The following is a 21,340-nucleotide window of genomic DNA, read 5'->3' as shown; positions in this document are numbered from 1 at the left end:
ATTGTACAGTATATTGATACATTGTACAGTATAATAAACTGTACAGTATATTGATACATTGTACAGTATAATAAATTGTACAATATGCTGATACATTGTACAGTATAATGATACATTGTACAGTATACTAAATTGTACAGTATATTGATACATTGTACAGTATAATACATTGTACAGTATAATGATACATTGTACAGTATAATACATTGTACAGTATATTGATACATTGTACAGTATAATAAATTGTACAATATACTGATACATTGTACAGTATATTGATACATTGTACAGTATAATACATTGTACAGTATAATGATACATTGTACAGTATAATACATTGTACAGTATAATGATACATTGTACAGTATAATGATACATTGTACAGTATAATACATTGTACAGTATAATGATACATTGTACAGTATAATACATTGTACAGTATAATGATACATTGTACAGTATAATGATACATTGTACAGTATATTGATACGTATGATGATGTAAAGTGTGATGATACATTGTATTATACTGTACAATGTATCAATATACTGTACAATGTATTATACTATACAATGTATCAATATACTGTACAATGTATCATTATACTGTACAATGTATTATACTGTACAATGTATCAATATACTGTACAATGTATTATACTATACAATGTATCAATATACTGTACAATGTATCATTATACTGTACAATGTATTATACTGTACAATGTATCATTATATTGTACATTGTACAGTATAATACATTGTACAGTATATTGATACATTGTACAGTATAATGATACATTGTACAGTATGATACATTGTAAAGTATATTCATACATTGTGCAGTATATTGATACATTGTACAGTATAATACATTGTACAGTATATTGATACATTGTACAGTATAATACATTGTACAGTATATTGATACATTGTACAGTATAATACATTGTACAGTATATTGATACATTGTACAGTATATTGATACATTGTACAGTGAGTTGCTGGCTCCCTATATCTACCCCATGCTTCTAGAGAAGAATCCTCATACACGGGTCACCCTGACCCTGTATTCCATGTCACCCTCTGAAGCCCACGTGGTCCCGATGTCCTCCTCCCGGCCCCCGGGGTGGGGCGCAGACAGTTTGGGAGGGACAGACGGGGAGGGGACACGACTGATCTCCGGAGATCTCCCAGTCATAACACCGGCCGACCTTGTCACCGAGTCACCGGCAGGAGAGGAGCCGCTGGGATCCGGGGACATGTGCAGAGGACACCGCCTGGCACTGGAGGGGAGCTGAGCTCAGACTGGAGGGGATTATATATATATATATATATATATACTGCCTGGAGGGGAACTATTACCGGGACATTACAAGGACTACACAGTGCGGAGCTCTGTCTGCAGAGGGGACACCCTGCACAGGTAGGTGACACCATAAGGGACTGATCACCTGGAAATGATTATGTACTGCAGAGAACTTATTACCTGGACAGAGCAGGAGGACTAACACTGCTGCACCATGTACAGGGGACACTCTGAGGACTGACCACCTGGCTGGGGACATAGAAGGAACACTGCACAGGTAGGTGACACTTGTGGGACTGATCCCCTGGGGACATAGAGGGAATACTGCACAGGTAGGTGACACTTGTGGGACTGATCCCCTGGGGACATAGAGGGAATACTGCACAGGTAGGTGACACTGTGGGGACTGATCCCCTGGGGGCATAGAAGGAACACTGCACAGGTAGGTGACACTGTGGGGACTGATCCCCTGGGGGCATAGAAGGAACACTGCACAGGTAGGTGACACTTGTGGGACTGATCCCCTGGGGACATAGAAGGAACACTGCACAGGTAGGTGACACTGTGGGGACTGATCCCCTGGGGACATAGAAGGAACACTGCACAGGTAGGTGACACTTGTGGGACTGATCCCCTGGGGACATAGAAGGAACACTGCACAGGTAGGTGACACTGTGGGGACTGATCCCCTGGGGACATAGAAGGAACACTGCACAGGTAGGTGACCCTGTGGGGACTGATCCCCTAGGGACATAGAAGGAACACTGCACAGGTAGGTGACACTGTGGGGACTGATCCCCTGGGGACATAGAAGGAACACTGCACAGGTAGGTGACACTGTGGGGACTGATCCCCTGGGGACATAGAAGGAACACTGCACAGGTAGGTGACACTTGTGGGACTGATCCCCTGGGGGCATAGAAGGAACACTGCACAGGTAGGTGACACTGTGGGGACTGATCCCCTGGGGGCATAGAAGGAACACTGCACAGGTAGGTGACACTGTGGGGACTGATCCCCTGGGGACATAGAAGGAACACTGCACAGGTAGGTGACACTGTGGGGACTGATCCCCTGGGGGCATAGAAGGAACACTGCACAGGTAGGTGACCCTGTGGGGACTGATCCCCTGGGGACATAGAAGGAACACTGCACAGGTAGGTGACACTGTGGGGACTGATCCCCTGGGGACATAGAAGGAACACTGCACAGGTAGGTGACAGTATAAGGACTGATCCCCTGGGGGCATAGAAGGAACACTGCACAGGTAGGTGACACTGTGGGGACTGATCCCCTGGGGACATAGAAGGAACACTGCACAGGTAGGTGACCCTATAGGGACTGATACCCTGGGGACATAGAAGGAACACTGCACAGGTAGGTGACCCTATAGGGACTGATACCCTGGGGACATAGAAGGAACACTGCACAGGTAGGTGACCCTATAGGGACTGATTCCCTGGGGACATAGAAGGAACACTGCACAGGTAGGTGACCATATAGGGACTGATCCCCTGGGGACATAGAAGGAACACTGCACAGGTAGGTGACCATATAGGGACTTATCCCCTGGAGACATAGAAGGAACACTGCACAGGTAGGTGACACTAGAGCGACTGATCCCCAGGGGGACATAGAAGGAACACTGCACAGGTAGGTGACACTAGAGGGACTGATCCCCTGGAGACATAGAAGGAACACTGCACAGGTAGGTGACACTAGAGGGACTGATCCCCTGGAGACATAGAAGGAACACTGCACAGGTAGGTGACCATATAGGGACTGATCCCCAGGGGGACATAGAAGGAACACTGCACAGGTAGGTGACACTATAGGGACTGATCACCTGGGAATTACTGTACACCAGAGAGAACTTGTTACCTGGACATAGCAGGGAGACTACTGCACTCTGTACAGGGGACACACTGGTGACACTATAGGGGGCCCAACACCTGGGGATTGTTCTATACTGGAGGGAATATACAAACTGGACATAGCAGGGACTACAAGTGCTGCAGTTTGAGCTCAGTCTGTATAGGGGACACACTAGACAGGTAGATGACTCTATAGGGGACTGATCACCTGGGGGTATAGAAGAAACACGGCACAGGTAAGTGACACTGCAGAGACTGATCACCTGAGGGGCATAGAAGGAACACTGCACAGGTAGGTGAAACTGCGGGGACTGATCACCTGGGGGCATAGGAGGAACACTGCTCGGGTAGGTGACACTGTGGGGACCGATCCCCTGGGGACATAGACGGAACACTGCACAGGTAGGTGACCCTATAGGGACTGATACCCTGGGGACATAGAAGGAACACTGCACAGGTAGGTGACCATATAGGGACTGATACCCTGGGGACATAGAAGGAACACTGCACAGGTAGGTGACCATATAGGGACTGATCCCCAGGGGGACATAGAAGGAACACTGCACAGGTAGGTGACCCTATAGGGACTGATACCCTGGGGACATAGAAGGAACACTGCACAGGTAGGTGACCATATAGGGACTGATCCCCAGGGGGACATAGAAGGAACACTGCACAGGTAGGTGACCATATAGGGACTGATCCCCAGGGGGACATAGAAGGAACACTGCACAGGTAGGTGACCATATAGGGACTGATCCCCTGGAGACATAGAAGGAACACTGCACAGGTAGGTGACCATATAGGGACTGATCCCCTGGGGACATAGAAGGAACACTGCACAGGTAGGTGACCATATAGGGACTGATCCCCAGGGGGACATAGAAGGAACACTGCACAGGTAGGTGACCCAATAGGGACTGATCACCTGGGAATTACTGTACACCAGAGAGAACTTGTTACCTGGACATAGCAGGAAGACTACTGCACTCTGTACAGGGGACACACTGGTGACACTATAGGGAACCCAACACCTGGGGATTGTTCTATACTAGAGGGAATATACAAACTGGACATAGCAGGGACTACAAGTTCTGCAGTCTGAGCTCAGTCTGTATAGGGGACACACTAGACAGGTAGATGACTCTATAGGGGACTGATCACCTGGGGGTATAGAAGAAACACAGCACAGGTAAGTGACACTGTAGGGGACTTATCACCTAGGGATTACTATACACTAGAGAGAACCTATTACATGCAGCATAGCAGGGACAAGGGTTAGAGAAAGTTGTTTTCTGTACAGGGACACACTACAGCGAACGATTCACCTGGGGATTGTTATATACTGGAGGAAATATATGAACTGGACAGGGACCAGAACTGCTGTATTGTTGAGCTCAGTCTGTAGAGTGGACACCCTGCACAGGTAGGTGATTCTATAGGGAACTGATCATCTGGGGGCATAGAAGGAATGTAACATTGGTAGGTGACACTGAGCACAGAGCCTGTGGCTTGGGACCTTTTATAATCTTTCTGTATGTCATCTCCAGGTGTTCAGGATCTCCAGGGACTTGTCTCGGGCTTTGATGTTCAGTCCCTGGAAACTCCCCTGGTCCTTAGTACTGCTTCTGTAATGAGATCCCTGTTCTGATGTGTTTTATGTTACAATGTTGCAGTTGTTGGGGATGTTGCAATGTTTATTGGCCGGGTCTGGGATAAGTCTATAGTATATTTATTTCCCATAAGATTCTGTACTACCTCATTCAGGATTGGCTGAAGGGAACAGGAGAAACTCCTTTCTAGCTAATCAGGTCCAGGTTGTCTATTGCAGTCAATCTTTATCAGGCTGATGTGATTAGGATGATTAATAGGTTTATTCAGTGCCTTGTAAACATTTGCTTTCAGTAATGGCTGGCCTGGTGATATGGAATGACAAATCCCATCATGTATGGATGTCCATGGTCACAGAGAGCTGACTGTGTAATAAACCTGTATAGTTGTAGTTACATGCTTTGCCAGGTCTAAAGCTAGCCATACATGGGTCGAATTCCGATCCAGTTTTCTTTTTTTCGAAAATCAGAAACTTTGTGCGTTTTGTGATCCGATGGTGCCACCATTGATCTCAAAATTCGAACATTCAATAGGGGTGCCACCTCATCCCTTAAGGCCTGGTTCACACCTATGTAGGTTGCAGTTTGCATATTCCAGGTGCATTTTTCAATATACATTTTTAATCTACTGAAGTCTCTGGGACCAAAAACCAGAAAAAAGTCCTTGGCCCTTTCCATAAAAGGCACAGATGTAAACGTGACCATAGGAAACCATGTTATATGGACTGTAGTGGGTTTCTGCAAAACTGAAAATGCACTCAAAATGCATAGGTGTGAACCAGGCCTTAAACAGGAAGTAAACCCTCTGAAAAAAGAAAAAAAATTACACCCTGCAAGACAAAGGCATAATGAGCTAGTATGCATAGCGTACAAGCTCATTATGAATTACTTACCTGAGATCAAAGCCCCCACAGCGGTCCTCGTTCCCCTCCTCCGTCGCCGCCATGTCTCCCGGAGTGACTTCCGCTTTCTCAGACTCCGGCTGTATGACTGGCCGGAGTCGCGATGACATCACTCCCGCACATGCATGCGGGAGCCGCCAGTGACGGCATGATCGCCCTCGGAAACGGCACATTCAGTGCGCCTGTGCCGTGCTGTAGACATCGGTGCAGTCGTTTTTGCAAATATGTCCTAAACCGTGTAAGTTAAGGAGATATTGCAAGCACCTACAGGTAAGCCTTAATGTAAACTTACCTGTAGGTGAAAGTTGTCCCTGAGGGTTTACAACCACTTTAAGCCTGGTACACACAATCAGATTGTTGGCCAACAAAGTGTCAGACTTTTGTCCGAAGGGTGTTGGCCAGGAACTTGCCTTGCATACAAATGGTACACAATTGTCGGCCAACAAATACGAACGTGGTGACGTATTATGAGGAATTTCAGCTCTTGAGCGCCACCCTTTGGGCCCCTTCTGATAATGTCATTTTTGGTGAGCATTGATTCTGAGCATGCGTGTTTGTACTTTCAACTTTTGTGTGACGGACTTGTGTACACACGATAGGAAAATCTGACAACAGACTGTTGTCCGGCGAAAATTTACTAGCATCCAACATTTGTTAGCGGGAAAGTTGGACAACAATCTGATGGAGCGTACTAACAGTTGGATTTTAGGCCAACAGTCTGTCATCACACAATGAAAATCCAATCATGTGTACGAGGCTTAAAACCCAAACACATATGAATTACACAGGTTCTGAGGCTAATTTAATGCAGATAAGGCACTAATTGAGTTTCATTACCACCTTAATCAGCCACAGAACCTGTGTAATTAATACCTGTTCCGGTTTAAATGGGGGTGGCAAATGTACCAACCAAGTCTTCAATTTTATCTCATGTTGCTACAGAAAGTAATTTTTTGTAGCTGGGAATCTTCTTTTCTTTCCAGGTCACAGGTCATGCACATTTCTTTTTCGACTATACTTTTCGCACAATTATCCCATCATTGATCGGAAATGTATTCGTTTTTCCAAAAGTTTACAACACGCCCAATCACTCAAACTTGAAAATCATCCGTTAGCCCACTAAAGGTGCGAAATTCGAAAGAAAATTCTTAGTTACGATTTTCTTATTTCAGAATTCGACCCAAGTATGGCCTGCTTTAGGCTTCATGTGTATGGGCACATTTGCCCATGCGCTGGTGCCTGGAAAGTCCTGGAGCTGTTTACAGCCACTCATTGATATAATGGGTGAAGGTGGCTGTATGCAGTTATGCATTGCTAAAGTAGCGCACATTCACAGACGTAATGTCCCCATCGCACACATTCTCCAGCTGCCATGATTGGTGTGGCACATAAGATGTAATGTAGAAAACTGTTCATGCAAGCCATGCCATCCCTGCAAAGGCTGTGAAGTGTAACACCAGACTAGTGAAGAATTGCTTCTGTGACTGTGAGATCATCACGTGGCATGTGTGTGCACAGCAGCAGATATTAAATTATTAAGCCAATGTGTTGAACTTGTTTGCGTTTGTATAAAAGGCATTCGTCATCATCAGGCACTGTAATATTATCCTTTAAATTAAAACAAACCTGTGCCAAGGTTTTTTTCTTTTTTGCTGACCTATAAGTACGCCTTATGACTTAAAGTATATCTAAAGTCAAAACCTTTTTTTTTTCCATTTTGGATAGCATATGGAAGGGTTAAATCTTCTGTCATATTTTTTTTTCTTTTTGCCATCTGTGTCTCATTAGGGAGATTTCCTGTGCTTCCTGTCCTGTAGACACAACAGGAAGTGAACAACTCAGAATTACCTTCATTCCCATTTCTGATGACGGATGAGCTTGCGCGTTTTTGGATCCTAGTCTTAACCCAAATGAATGAGCCCATCAGTATGCCTGTGGCTACAGAGTGGGGAGTGCCCCAGTCACAGATGATTGGGCATTTAGAGAGAGTGAATCTCCCTATTGGGTACACAGACAGCGATAGAAAACTGACAGTCATTACAACCCTTAACTTCTTTATCCAAGTTTTCAAAAATGCCTTTAATTGTACTTTAACTTACTTGGTAACCCAGAAACACGACAGTAGCATTTTCAGTAGTAGATGCTGATCCCATTGCTTCAAAACATTCCATTGAGTCATTGGCCTAATAATGAGTCAATTATTAAAGTACAACTAAAGGCACATTTTTTATTTTTAAACAAATAACAGCTAGGAAGGAGACAGATGCTAAATGGCAGCTTGTCTTGGCTCCCCAGACAAGCAGTGGCAAGAGGTATGAAGAGGCTGACACCTCTGCTCGTCCAGGGAAAGTGCTCAAAGCTGAGACAGACTGCCATTATGCACCGTCTGTCTCTTTCCTAGTTGTTATTGGATCGGCCTCGGCAGGAGAGGAGGAGGTTGGGCCAGACTTCATAGCTAAGTTTAGGAAGCACCTAGCACAGGGGTGTATAATATTAGTAACAGGAGACAGAACCATAAAAGAGAATGATAGATCAATAGGCGGAGGTGAGCAGTAACAACTAGGCCTCACTTTGCAACATCTTGGGGGTATTCCAGTCAGGCTTCAGGATGTATGTAAATGGCATACAGAACCATAGCAAGGATATTATTCAACTTTAGTCAGAGCTGCACAGTTTGTTTTTATCTACCAGTGTCCCTTATCTGCAGAGGCAGTTTTTTTGGTAAAGGTGAACTAACCCTTCAAAGTGTTCTGCATGCAGTTGGTTCCTGATTTGCAGCTTCTGACTTCCAGAACAAAATGCGGTCGCTTTTACAAATCAGAGAAGGGCGATTGAAGTGGCTGTGGCTTTTATTATGGGATGGTGACATTCTGCCTATTTATTTCTTTGACTTCAGGTTCCTGATTTTCATTGTTGTTCACATTATAATAGAGGAAACTGAAAACAATAACTCCTTCGTGTACCAGTCCTATAGTGGGGGGAAAATGGTTGAACCTAAGCTTAATGCTGTAGACTGCATACCATGACAGATCTTGCCTTCTGCCTAAAAGTCAGTCACATGTCAGACTGAAATAGATAAATTATTTCAAGCACAAAAATATGCTAAATACATATTGGTGCTCTCTGAATCCAGAATTTATGGGGGATCTCATAGGGTCAGTTACATTGCTATAGTGGTTTTATGTGTAAATATCATAGTCAACCAATGCCGTGGATCTCACACCTACATGGACATCAGAGTTAGAGCGTTTTTACAGCTGAAAAACTCTCAAAACCCACTAGTTCTGAGTTTTTTTTTCCAGCCAGAAAACACGCCTGCCAAAAAACGCTGACGAGAACCCTCTGTGTGCATGGACAGTTAGGCTCCATGGATAGTAATGCCGCGTACACGCGGTCGGAATTTCCGACAACATATGTTCAATGTGAGCCTGTTGTCGGAAATTCCGACCGCGTGTAGGCTCCATCAGACATTTGTTGTTGGAATTTCCGACAACAAAAATTTGAGAGCTGGTTCTCAAGATTTCCGACAACAAAATCCGTTGTCGGTAATTCCGATTGTGTGTACACAATTCCAACGCACAAAATTCCACGCATGCTCGGAATCAAGCAGAAGAGCCGCACTGGCTATTGAACTTCATTTTTCTCGGCTCGTCGTACGTGTTGTACGTCACCGCGTTCTTGATGTTCGGAATTTCCAACAACATTTGTGCGACCGTGTGTATGCAAGACAGGTTTGAGCCAACAACCGTCGCAAATAAATCCAGGATTTTGTTGTCGGAATGTCCGATCGTCTGTACGCAGCATTAGGCTCCATGGACAGTTAGACTCCATGCACACTGGTGTAAAAAACGTTGATTCTACAGGAGTTTTGTGTTCTGCCTGTAGAAGCAATTCAATGTTATCCTATGTGTCCATACACAGGATGTTTACAGGCATATTTTGAGATCAACGTTTAGAGGCAGGAAAAAAAACCCTTTTCTTTCGCGTTTCTGATTGGAGCTCACTGGCAGAAAAAACGTAAAACTCTCCTAAACTTGTCTAAACTTTGTACAAATAGTGCTCGATATGAGCATTTATTACTCCAAAGAGAACAGACGTTTTTTTAAGCTCAGTGTGCATGGAGCCTTAGGATAACATTCTGGGCAGCTTAATGGCTGCAGAAAAAACGCCTGAAGCAACTGCAAAAACATCCAGTGTGCATGAGGCTTTATACTTCATGGTTTGAAACTTAAAAGAAGTTTAATAATATTATTATTTCGGAACAGTGCCATTTTTATATATTTCCCTCCCCTTTTAGACGGTTTATTACAATGGATGTGAAGGGCAGATCAAAGGCCTGTACACACGATTTGATTTTCGGACGTCAATTGTGTTACAACGACCGATCGTCCGCAAATCTTACCGTTAGTACGGGGCTTTCGACAGCCGATTTATTTATTTTTTTTATAATCACTTTTTCTTTATTAAGACAGGTTCCAACATACAACATAGAAAACATATTGCACAATATATCTACATAAATTTTTTCATTAACATACACCACAATAAGCCCCCCCACCCCGAGAAAACACACCGGATCATGTCCTCTTCAAAAGGAAAAAAAAAGGAAAAAAGGAAAAAGCCTAACCACTTATAACCAAAACTCAATTTGTGCAAAACATTATTCAAAGTATAATTAAAAAGGGGGCTTTACAGCGCCCTATTACATGTGTCAAGCAACCGACAATACAAAAAATAAATAAATAATAATAAAGAAAAAATATAAATAAAAAAAAAAAAATTATATATATATATATATATATATATATATATATATATATATATATATATATATATAAATAAAATAAAATTAAAAAAGTGTATAATTTTGAATTACTATTTTCGTGTCCTATTATGTTTAGTGTTTTAATTCAATATTATCTCAATCTACTATTTCATTTTTGTACCTCTCCACCTTTCATTTTAGTCTCTTTTTCGTCAGACAAAGCTGGATGTGGAGACTATAAAATTTTTGTCGGATGTGACCTCAACGTCTGATTTTCGTTTCATTCGAATGGTTTTCGTACGAAAAAAATCGTAAGAGCAAGACTACGCATGGTCAGAAACAAAAATCGGACGTTCTGTCGTCCGAAAATCAAAGTGCGTGTACAAGGCTTTAGGCCTCATGTACAGTGCTGCTGGTAAACTGAAGTTTAGAAGCAGTTGGATGTTTTTTTTTCAGCTGCCCCTGAACCCTCCTCTATGTTATCTTATCAGTACATGTACACAAGGTCGTTTATAGCAGTTTCTAGGCAGTTGAGTTTAGAAGCATTTTTGGAAAGCAAAAAAATGCGTTCAGGATAGATGTTCAGAGGCAGTTGAAACGCCAAATACCTGTAACAGCTTGTAAATGCTTGTAAATGCGGTAACTCATGGTTAGCCCCGTTTCGTTTACAGGAGTTTTACATTTTTGACTATTTGAGAAACAAAAACGCTTCTAAAAGCAAACGTGGCATAACCGGCTTTTTTAAGAGTCGTTTATTATCTGTCAAGTTAAATCATTCAGGGGAGGTTGTAAAACATCCCGTGTACATTAAGCCTTATGAATATTATTTGCCTTTGTTGTGGATTTAATACAAGCAGGACCTGCTAGTTATTAAAGGGTTTGCAGTATTATCTTTCTGGAGCAAAGGGTTTTTGGATGTTTTTGCGATGTGGATGTGTTGAGTATATTTATCAAACATATTCCTTGTGTAGTTTTTGGTTGAGGCCCTACAATATTCTGTTTATTTATATTGTAGTACACATTAACAGGAAGGATACATTTATTTTGTAGTATTTGTAAGCAATTTATGACTTCTAAACACAAGTCTTTGGTCTCCACTCTCCAGTAGTTTAGCTATAGTTTAGAGCAGCCTTTCTAAACCTTTTTTACCCCTGAGGAACCCTGAGGAATCATTTTCAGGTTCTTGGGGAACCCCTGCTAAAAACAATGATGCCTACAGCTCTTGATACATTAGCGTGATTTATATATCATATAAAGTTTTTAATATACAGTAAGAATAAATAATGTAGCGTACCTAGTGTCCACTCCAACATTAGTGGTCAGTTTGGAAGTAATGGGAAATTATCCACTTGAATTGGTGATCAGTGAAGGTGGGAGATCAATCCACCATTGCTCAAAGCTCAAGGAACCCCTAGCAACCTCAGGAGGAACCGTAGGGTTTCACAGGACCCTGGTTGAGAAACACTGGTTTAGATTATTATCTAGAGAAGAATCTCGTCACAGCTTGTTGTTCACATTGTATAGCTCAATTTCTTTTTACTGGCATCCAACTGAAGTCTGCATCTGGTATATGGGGAGTTTTTGCACACTTCCATCCAAATTTTGTCTACTAATTAAAATGGATATCTTGTGCTATGGCATTAAAAAAAAAAAAAAAAAAAAAAAAAAAGCTAGCGAATGGTTGTATGAAATTCTGCACGTCTGTACCCAGCTTTAGAGTATTCTTTGGGCTGGTTTGCGGTGACTGATGTCCAGGTTGACACAACTCTGCCTCCTCTTATTCCAGCTGGACACACTAGAAACAAATGATATGGAGCTGTAGAATGTATGGTCTTTTAAACGTGTACTGACTTTTTCCCACTTCCAAAAAAAAGTTAATGGAAAATTTTCACATTATTTTGGATGTTTATATACTTTACAATCATCTAAGGTGCCAGGTTTTATTTAGTTAAACCTGTTCTTGGTTTACTCCTGCAAGAAGCATGAATAAAGCTGACTATACAAGGGTAGAATTTTGTTTAAAAAAAAAAAAATTGATTTCAAAACATTCACTTGATTTTCACTTTCACTTCACTTGAAAAAAACAATGAAAGGAGCAGGATGGTAAGTTTTTCTCTCTAAAGGTATTATTGAATGTGCTGACAAGATTTATTTGTACAAACAATCGTACAAAAATCTATCAATGTATGGTCAGTTCTGCTTGTATAAACTTGGTGCTAAACCTTGCCAATAATCATCAGTTGCTAACACATCAGAAGGATGGTTTATAAAACTAGGCAAAATCCATGCATCTCTTTCTTAAACCTCTTGCTATTTATGAACCTAAATTATTGGGAGCAATGCATACTTTAGGAAAGCTTAGAGCAGGGGTGTCCAAACTTTTTTCAAAAAGGGCCAGATTTGATGAAGTGAACATGCATGAGGGCCGACCATTTTGCCTGACATGTTCCTTTCAATTCCAAGACAATAACATGATAAAGGAGATAGTTTGGACAAAAACAACCCAGGTATTACTGGTTAACCAATGTTTACATTTTGTAGGTGAAGGCCAGAACAAACTTAGGGCTATGCCTTAGGGTCGGTTCGTTCCACATGTTCTGTGTGTTTGCAAACATTGGTAATTCCTAGGGTAAACTAGCAAAACTCGAGGGCTTTCAAGGGTCAGCAACCTTTTCCACATTGAGTGTAAGTTTGAGATTGGCTTGCCAGTGAACACTAGTAAGATATAAACCACAGTCCCAATTCCTGCTCCTTAGACCTCAGATCAGCTCTGATTTTCACATTGTCAGACCTCAGATCAACCCCAATTCCTGCACCATCAGAGCTCACATGTGTCCCAATTCCTGCACCATCAGACCTCATATGTGTCCCAATTCCTGCACCATCGTACCCCATAAGTGTCCCAATTCCTGCACCATCAGACCTCATATGTGTCCCAATTCCTGCATCATCCGACCTCGTATGTGTCCCAATTCCTGCACCATCAGACCTCATATGTGTCCCAATTCCTGCACCATCAAACCTTATGTGTCCCAATTCATGCACCATCAGACCTCATATGTGTATCAATTCCTGCACCATCAGACTTCATATCAGCCCCAATTCATAAATTCATGTATAGTCATATAAAGTATCAGATTAATCTCAATTTCTGCACCTTCAGATATCAGGTTAATCTCAATTCTTGCATCTTCAGACCTTAGATCAGTCCAAATGTCTGCACCTTCAGACCTCAGATCAGCTCCTATTTGTGCAACTTCAGACTTCAAATTAGTTCCAATTCCTGCACTTTCAGACCTCAGATCACCATTAAAAAACATGAATGTAAAACCTCTATCTTTTGCAGCTGGTGGTTCCACTAGGAGAAAGAAGCAGGAAGTCGGGTGGGTTGCCTCAGCTGCAGACAGGCCTATGGTAGTACTGGAAGGAGGACAGCACCTTAACGTCAGTAACATCAGATGGGGTTCTCTAAAATACAGATTTTTTTGATTGAAAAATGTATACTTTATTTTGCAAGAAAATATACAAAAAAACAAATACTTAAACAGGGTACATCCAATCTGTACTGCGACGCAGCGCATAAATACACTACATTACAATACATCACCAAGCATACCAATAAATTACATTCATCCTGCGGTATGATGCCTAATGTGTTGTGCAGAGTAGTAACACCCCGAAACATCACATCATGCATGACGCCGCATTACCCTGAAAGCAGTACCTGAAAAAACATTTCACAAAAAGTCCAGTCATACAGTCAAATAACATTCAAATGGGCAACGGGTGTGATGGGGGGGGTGGAGAAGGTGGGGCAGGGGAGGGAGTAAAGAGTTCACAGGCCCGAAGCTTTATTTGAACTGCCAAAGGATACACGGGGGAGAGGGGGGGGGAATGGGGAAATCTTCAGACCTCCTCTTCCTCCTTGAAGTCCATCAGGTGATAGTCTCTGAGCAGACTGTGAACCAGTCTGCGACAGTCCTCGATGGACATCCTCTCCCGCTGGTGGATGAGGCGCTTTCTGGCGCACCATAAAGCGTCCTTGAAGCAACACAGCACCCGCCAGGCACCGTCAATGTCCTCCTGTGAATGAGTTCCACAGAAGAGTCCGTTCAACACACCAAAGTGTGTGATTGCAGTCTGTGGAACAAAGTCTTTGAGTTCAGGTTCCAGGGCCCTCAACAGGTCCTGTGCAAAGGGGCACTCCCAGAAAACATGCAGAGCAGTTTCCTCCTGGATGATGCAAAAGGGGCAGTGCCTGTATCTACACAGGTTTCTGGCATGCATAAATGTCCTGAGTGGCAGCCCCCCTTGGATTGCCATCCATGCCAGATCTTTGTGCCTGTTGGTGAGTCTCTTTGAAGAAACATTCCTCCAGACCACTTTACAAGTGGCTGAAGGGAGGCCTGGAACAGTCTCAACAATGTCCGATGCTCTGATCAACTTGTGGATAGTTTTTGGCTTCCACAAGTCGGGCTTCACTCCATGTAGCCCCAGCTCCTTAATAAACTTGAAGGTGTCCAAGTAGTACCAAGGCGTGTCCCAGTTGTAGGGGATGGAGCTGTCCCATTTGTCCCATCCAAGGGTCCTCCAAAGAGGCAGGAGGAAAAAACGGGACATAGAGTTACCACCAGAGTCCACAGTTCTGTCCACCAATGTCCTGCGGATGCAGTTACAAGCAAAGCACACCCTCAATAGTGTAGCGATGTCGGGCACGCCCTTACCGCCCTTGAGGGGTTCCTTGAACATAACCGCCCGCTTCACTCTGTCCATTTTGGAGCTCCAGATGAAGTGAAACACCGCCCTGGTGATGGCCTTACAAGTGTTGACCCGAGGGGGCCAGGCCTGGGCGAGGTACTGCAACACAGGGAGAATCTCGCTGCGGAGTACCAGTGTTTTGCCTTCGATGGTGAGTTCTCTGAGGCTCCAAAGTCCAAACTTCTGTCGCATCTTTGACAGTCTTTCCTCCCAGGACTTCAGGGCTGCGCCCTCAGCTCCAAACCAGACCCCAAGGATTTTGATGAAGTCCGTCTTGACGCTGAAAGGAATTGGTGCAGAAGAAGGCAGGAACCACTTTCCGAAGAGCATGACCTCTGACTTCCCGCAGTTGACCTTTGCCCCTGAAGCTTGGCCGAAGTCCTCACAGGTCTGGGCGAGTGTGTCGATGGAGCGCCGGTCAGCACAGAACACCGTCACGTCGTCCATGTAGAGTGAGCACTTGACCTCCCGTCTGTCCGGTCCTGGTGCGGTGATCCCTCTGATCTCTGGGTTCCGTCTGATGCTTCGGGCGAAGAGCTCTATACAACAAACAAAAAGCAGAGGTGAGAGAGGGCAGCCTTGTCTGACCCCAGACAGAATTGGAAAGGGGTCAGTTTTCCAGCCATTTACCAGCACCAAACTAGAAATGTCAGTGTACATTACATTCACATACGAACAAAACATTTCCCCAAGACCAAACCTGCGCAGAGCTCTGCACATAAACTCGTGGGAGACACGGTCAAAGGCCTTCTCCTGGTCTAGACTGACCAGGGCCGCGTGCACACGGCGGCCATGAATGTACTGGACCGTGTCCCGGACAAGCGCAAGGCTGTCCGCAATCCTGCGACCAGGAATGCCGCAAGTCTGATCCGGGTGGATGATCTGTCCGATGACAGACTTCAACCTGTTGGCCAGGACCTTGGCGAGGATTTTGTAGTCCACGTTCAGCAGAGAGATCGGACGCCAATTTTTAAGATCCGATCTCTCCCCCTTCCGCTTATACAAAATCGTGATCATCCCCTCCCTCAGTGACGGAGGCATTCTGCCCTCCACCACCATCTCCTCGTACAGCTCGAGCAGGTCCGGGCCCACGAGATCCCACAGTGCTACATAGAGCTCAACTGGGAGACCATCGCAGCCCGGGGTCTTGCCTCGCCTAAAGGATTTAGCGGCAGAGTGCAGCTCCTCCAGCACCAAGGGGGCGTTGACGGTTGATGAACCTGCAGGATCAATTTGGTTAGTGATACCTGACAGGAACCTGTCGGCCGCCTGTGTGTCCGTTTCTTTCGGGGAGTAGAGGTTGGTGTAGTAGTCGCTGACCACTTTCATCACAGCCTTCTTCCCCTTCTGGAGTGTTCCGGTCTCGTCGCGCAACTCTGACAAGAGTGTGTGTCCTGAGTGGAGTTTCCTGAAAAAGAAAGAATTACACTTCTCACCTTTTTCAAGATTCTCCACCTTGGCACGGAAGACAATGTGCCTGGATTCTTCCTCGAAGTGTCCTTTCAGGCTCCTCTTGGTGTCCTCCAGGTCCTGCCTAACGTCCCAGCCACAGTGCTGAAGGTCTTGCAGGGACTGCAACTGACGCTGCAGTCTCCTGAGTTCCCTCCTCCTGGCACACACACGCTGGCGTCCCCTTGCCTGAAAGAAGCTACGCAGCTTAACCTTCACAAACTCCCACCAGTCACTTACCCTTCCGAAGAATCTCTTTTCCTCCGTCCAGGTGGCATAGGCCTCACGGAGTTCCCCCATCAATTCCTCATTTTCCAGAAGGGTGCTATTCAGCTTCCAGGAACCCGGTCCGCGGGCGATGCCCTCGCCCAGGTCACCCCGAAAGTGGATAGCCCTGTGGTCAGAGAAAAAGCAGGGGACCATGGAGAACTCACGATGCTTGACTGTTCTTGAAGTGAGCACGAAGTCGATCCTGGAACGCACAGATCCATCGGGTCGGCACCACGAATAGTTCACGGTCCCTTTCCCTATGGATCCCACGGCGTCCTGCAAGGAGGCCTCCGAGATCATCTCCCTGAGCAGCCTAGAAGTAGCATCAAGTTTTGCGTATATGCTGGAGCTGCGCCCATCCTCCTCGATCGGACAGTTAAAGTCACCGCCGATCACTACTGTTCTGGTGGTGACGAGTTGGGTCCGCAGGGTCTGGAAGAGTTCCAGCCGCGCATTCTTGTCTGGGGGGGCGTACACGTTGATGAGCCTAACTGGCTCTTCCACCCACGAGCCGTCTATGACCAAAAGACGGCCACAGACTAGCTCATGGATAGAGTCAACCGTGAAACGCCCACCCCTGACCAGAATGGCTACTCCTGCAGACTTGCAATCGCCACCCCCGGACCAGTAGGAGGGACCAAGGGTCCACTGGGAGGACAGATGAGTGTACCTCCTCAAGGGGGGAAGGGCGCACTCCTGAAGCATGTAGACATCACTCTGCTGACTTGAAAGAAAGGTCAGGACCGCTTGCCTTCTAGATGTATCCTTGATACTCCTCACATTGATGGAAAAGATTGAGATCTCAGCCATAATGAAAAAGGGTATGAGGGTCTAGTTAACAAGGGTCTGAACTTACCTCCCCGGAGGGGGGGGTGGCTCTTCCGTTGCATCTTCTGTCTGTCCTGTGTTCTGGGCCAGGCCCAGCTCCTCAAGGACAGACTCCATCATCTGCTGGCTGATGTGGACGTCGGGGGGGAGGTCATGCTCGGGGTTGACCACGACCTCCTCCCCTTCCCCCTCCTCGCCTGCAGACTCTAGGTCCTCCACTACTTGCTCGGGTCCATCGCTGTCGCGTTGGACCCCGTTGGGCCGTTTGGTGGAGGTGGCAGGTTCCTCTGCTGATGGGCTCTCTGGCTTACGTTTCCGGCTTCCTCTTGGGCCACTGGTGGGGGTGGAGGGGGGTGGGAGGGTGGGGAAGTCCTCCAGGGAGGACAGTTGGGGGGGGAAGGGGTGGGGAGGGGCTCCTCCGGCACAGAGGGGGTGGGTGGGGGTGTGCTGGAGGTAGGGGATGGGGCAGGGGGGGCAGGGGCAGGTGCAGGTGGGGCGGGAGTGGACTTACCTTTGGCCTTTCGAGGTTCTTTTGGTTTTTCTGGCAGCTTTCTCCCGGATGGCTTACCCTGGCTTACGGCTCCAGCGTAGGTCCGGGTCCTCTGGGGGCAGTGTCTGAAGACATGCTCTGCCAATCCGCAAAGGTTGCAGGCTTTAGACCTTGGACAGTCCTTGGTCTCGTGGCCTGTCACCCTACAGAACTTGCAAGCAAGTTCTGTACAATCCTTCCCTATGTGTCCCGGCTGCCCACACTTGTTACAGTTGTAGGGTATGCCGGGGTAGAAGAGGATTCCTGCGGAGGATCCCAGGGAGAAGAAAGGCTGCAGGTGCTGGATGTCCCCCGAAGGGTCTTTCCTCAGTTTGCAGAGCACAGACCACTTACCTATCCAGAAGCCGTTCGCATCGAAGATTTGGATCGGGTCCTTCACCACGGTGCAGAACCTCTGGAGGTAGGTGGCTATGTCCTTTCCACTGGTATGGGGGTTCCTCATGGCCACTGTCACCCGCTTTTCGTCCCGAGTTATGGGGCAGTTCGCAGTGAACTTCCGGAAAGGGGATTCAGGGCCACTGGTCTTCACCATCTCCCAGTACCTTCTGCAGACCTGGAACGACACAAAAGTTATAAAGAATATACCTCTTGTGAAGGCCTGCACCGAAAGCGTCTCCGCTTTGCTGAACCCCTGTTCCAGGATCATCTTCTTTCCAAAGATCTCCGGGGTCATGTCGGGGACTCTTCCGTCCACCTCCTTCAGCTGCAGCACGACCGTCTGCTTCATCCATGGCTCCAAAGCTGGGAGCCCGTCTGCAGGCTGGTCTGGCTTGGCTGGTCCTGGTCGGCTGGTGCCGGCTGGGGTAGGGGCAGGGGTTGAGGCAGCGGCATTCCCGGGCTTGGAGGAAGTGGCTGGAACGGGGTTCTTCTTCTCTTTTCCGGTCTTCTTTTCGCTCTTCCCCATCGTCAAGGATTTGGATGTCGCTTCAGATGTTTCTTAGGCGGCTTCCTTCTGGTTCCTCGACGTCTTCGCTCTTTTTCGTAGCCTTTAAAAAGGCTTTAGCATCTACTGCCCGGAGGTAGTAATGCGGAGTGGGGGAGGAGGGAAGACCGCAATCTCGTTCCCTGTGGGGGCTAAGCCTCTAACCCAATAGCAGCAAGTAGGTGAAGCTGAATTTAATCAACGATCCTACCAGGCCGAGCAGAGGGTACCCCACAAGGACCAATTAGCTTGGATAGATACAAGTGGTTCTCAACGTCCTAGCTGTGAAGCAGAGACACCCCTAAGGGCTAAAGTCGATACTACACTTGATCTTAGCCAAAAGGCCGAGAAGCGATCTCTAAAATACAGATACAGCTCATGGCAGCTGCATTGTATTTGTAGAGAGCATGGGGCCAACTGGAGGATCCTCTGGTCATCCAGTATGCATGCATGACTATCTCGGTGCTACTGGAAATTACATTGTGTGCCTTATGCTGGCCGTAGATGCTTCATTTATTTTTTGATCAGCCAGAGAGCAGATTGAATAAAAAAATGAACGCATTCCTCCATCCACACAAGCGAGGTGGATCCTCTGCTGTCAGAATACACTGATCAGCAGCTGTACCCTATTGGTTGTGGCCAGCTGATCCACAAAAGTTTTACAACAGTCCCGTTCAACAGAAGTAATTAGATCAACACAGATGAATGCAAATCTTTCCCTGCTAAACAGGCTGAATTCGATCCATGTGTGGTCAGCATTAGGTTGCTTAACCACTTAAGCCCCGGACCATTTGGCTTGCAAAAGACCGTGATAATTCTATCACCTGAGGAGGCCTAGTGATAGAATTTTTGCTCTCGCTCTGACGATCGCGGCGATACCTCACATGTGTGATTTGAACACCGTTTACATATGCGAGCGTGACTTACGTGTGTGTTTTCTTTGCTGCATGAGCTCACAGGGACGGGGGTGCTTTAAAAATGTTTTTTTTTTCTTATTTATTTATTTATTTATTTTTTACATTGTCAAAAAAAATGGGATCTCTTTTATTGCTGTCACAAGGAATGTAAACATGCCAGTAATAGGTGGTGACAGGTACTCTTTATGGAGGGATCGGGGTTCTAAAAGACTCCAAATCCCTCCTTTGCACTTCAAAGTATTTAGATAGCCAAAAATGGCAATTCTGAATACTGTAATATTTTTTTTAAAGCGCCGCCATTGGCAGCCGAGTAAACCGAAAGTGACGTTGTGACGTAGCTTCCGTGTTTACACAAAGGTGATGGGAAGGAAGCCTTCTTCGGCTTCCTTCCAGTCTCACTCTAGTCGGTGGAAGTGCCGGATCATGTCTCGGGTCTCCCAGTGGGACGGGAGGCCCAGGAAGAGGTGTGGAAGGCGGCGGGAGGAGAGGTACGTCCTCTACCGCTCCTCCGGGATAACAGCCGAGACGCATTGGTTGTTATCCCTGTAGAGACGACCGCCCACTCTAAAAAACGGTACCAGGATATAACCCCTTAAAGCCAAGGCCGCATATGTGCGTAAGCGGTTAATTTTGCTGTTGGGTGAAATCAGTTGTAGGGTAGGCCTAAAGAGGGGTTATAGAGGAGAAGGATCTGTATGTATGGGTAAAAGCTGGCAAATATCTTTCCAAATGTGGACATATTTGTCCATCTGTGAACACATCATAGTGCTGCTAGAACCCACCACACTCTTCCTACCAACTTGAATGATGGTTCTTAGTAATAGCTAATAGTCTCATTTTTATGTGTCTGCTCACATAGAGGTTTTCCAGTAAATTGAAAGACATTGGTGTACCATAATTTTTTATGTTTGGAAGTGCTTGTTATTGTGCTACAGGCCCGAGCTGTTTGTTGTCTTTTCAGACCTATGTCCATGTGGTAACATGTATTTACAATATGTGTTACAGCAAACATTGTCCAGACTGTGAAAAACGTTCAAACTGCCACGTCACAACATTCCGTAAAGCAATGTCACTATATTTTGTGGTCACCCGACCTGAAATATATAGATATTTGCATAGGTATCACCCTTTCTCTCCACATTTTATTTTACTATAACCCTACAAGGGAGGATTATAACCCCTGTGAG

General features: G+C 45.6%; 2 protein-coding genes and 1 pseudogene across 2 annotated transcripts in view; 1 reads left to right on the top strand and 2 right to left on the bottom strand.

The window, feature by feature from the left end:
* Positions 1-1,163: 1,163 nt before the first annotated feature.
* The window catches only part of ARHGEF28 (Rho guanine nucleotide exchange factor 28), a 364,027-nt gene continuing 343,850 nt past the window's right edge, over positions 1,164-21,340 (top strand). Inside the window, exon 1 of the mRNA XM_073624213.1 lies at positions 1,164-1,425. The gene's annotated coding sequence lies outside the window, so the exon portion shown is untranslated. The remainder of the gene's footprint in view (positions 1,426-21,340) is intronic.
* On the bottom strand, positions 14,014-16,593 carry LOC141134761 (uncharacterized). Its single transcript, XM_073624202.1, has 2 exons — positions 16,465-16,593; positions 14,014-15,756 (listed from the first exon to the last, which is right to left on the bottom strand). The coding sequence occupies exons 1-2, from the start codon at positions 16,544-16,546 to the stop codon at positions 14,366-14,368; spliced, it is 1,473 nt and encodes a 490-aa protein (XP_073480303.1). The 5' UTR covers positions 16,547-16,593; the 3' UTR covers positions 14,014-14,365.
* Positions 19,424-19,592, bottom strand: LOC141124465 (U2 spliceosomal RNA; annotated as a pseudogene).

Source organism: Aquarana catesbeiana, linkage group LG01, assembly GCF_042186555.1.
Source record: "Aquarana catesbeiana isolate 2022-GZ linkage group LG01, ASM4218655v1, whole genome shotgun sequence".
Taxonomy (NCBI): domain Eukaryota; kingdom Metazoa; phylum Chordata; class Amphibia; order Anura; family Ranidae; genus Aquarana; species Aquarana catesbeiana.
This window is presented reverse-complemented; position numbering and strand designations above follow the sequence as displayed.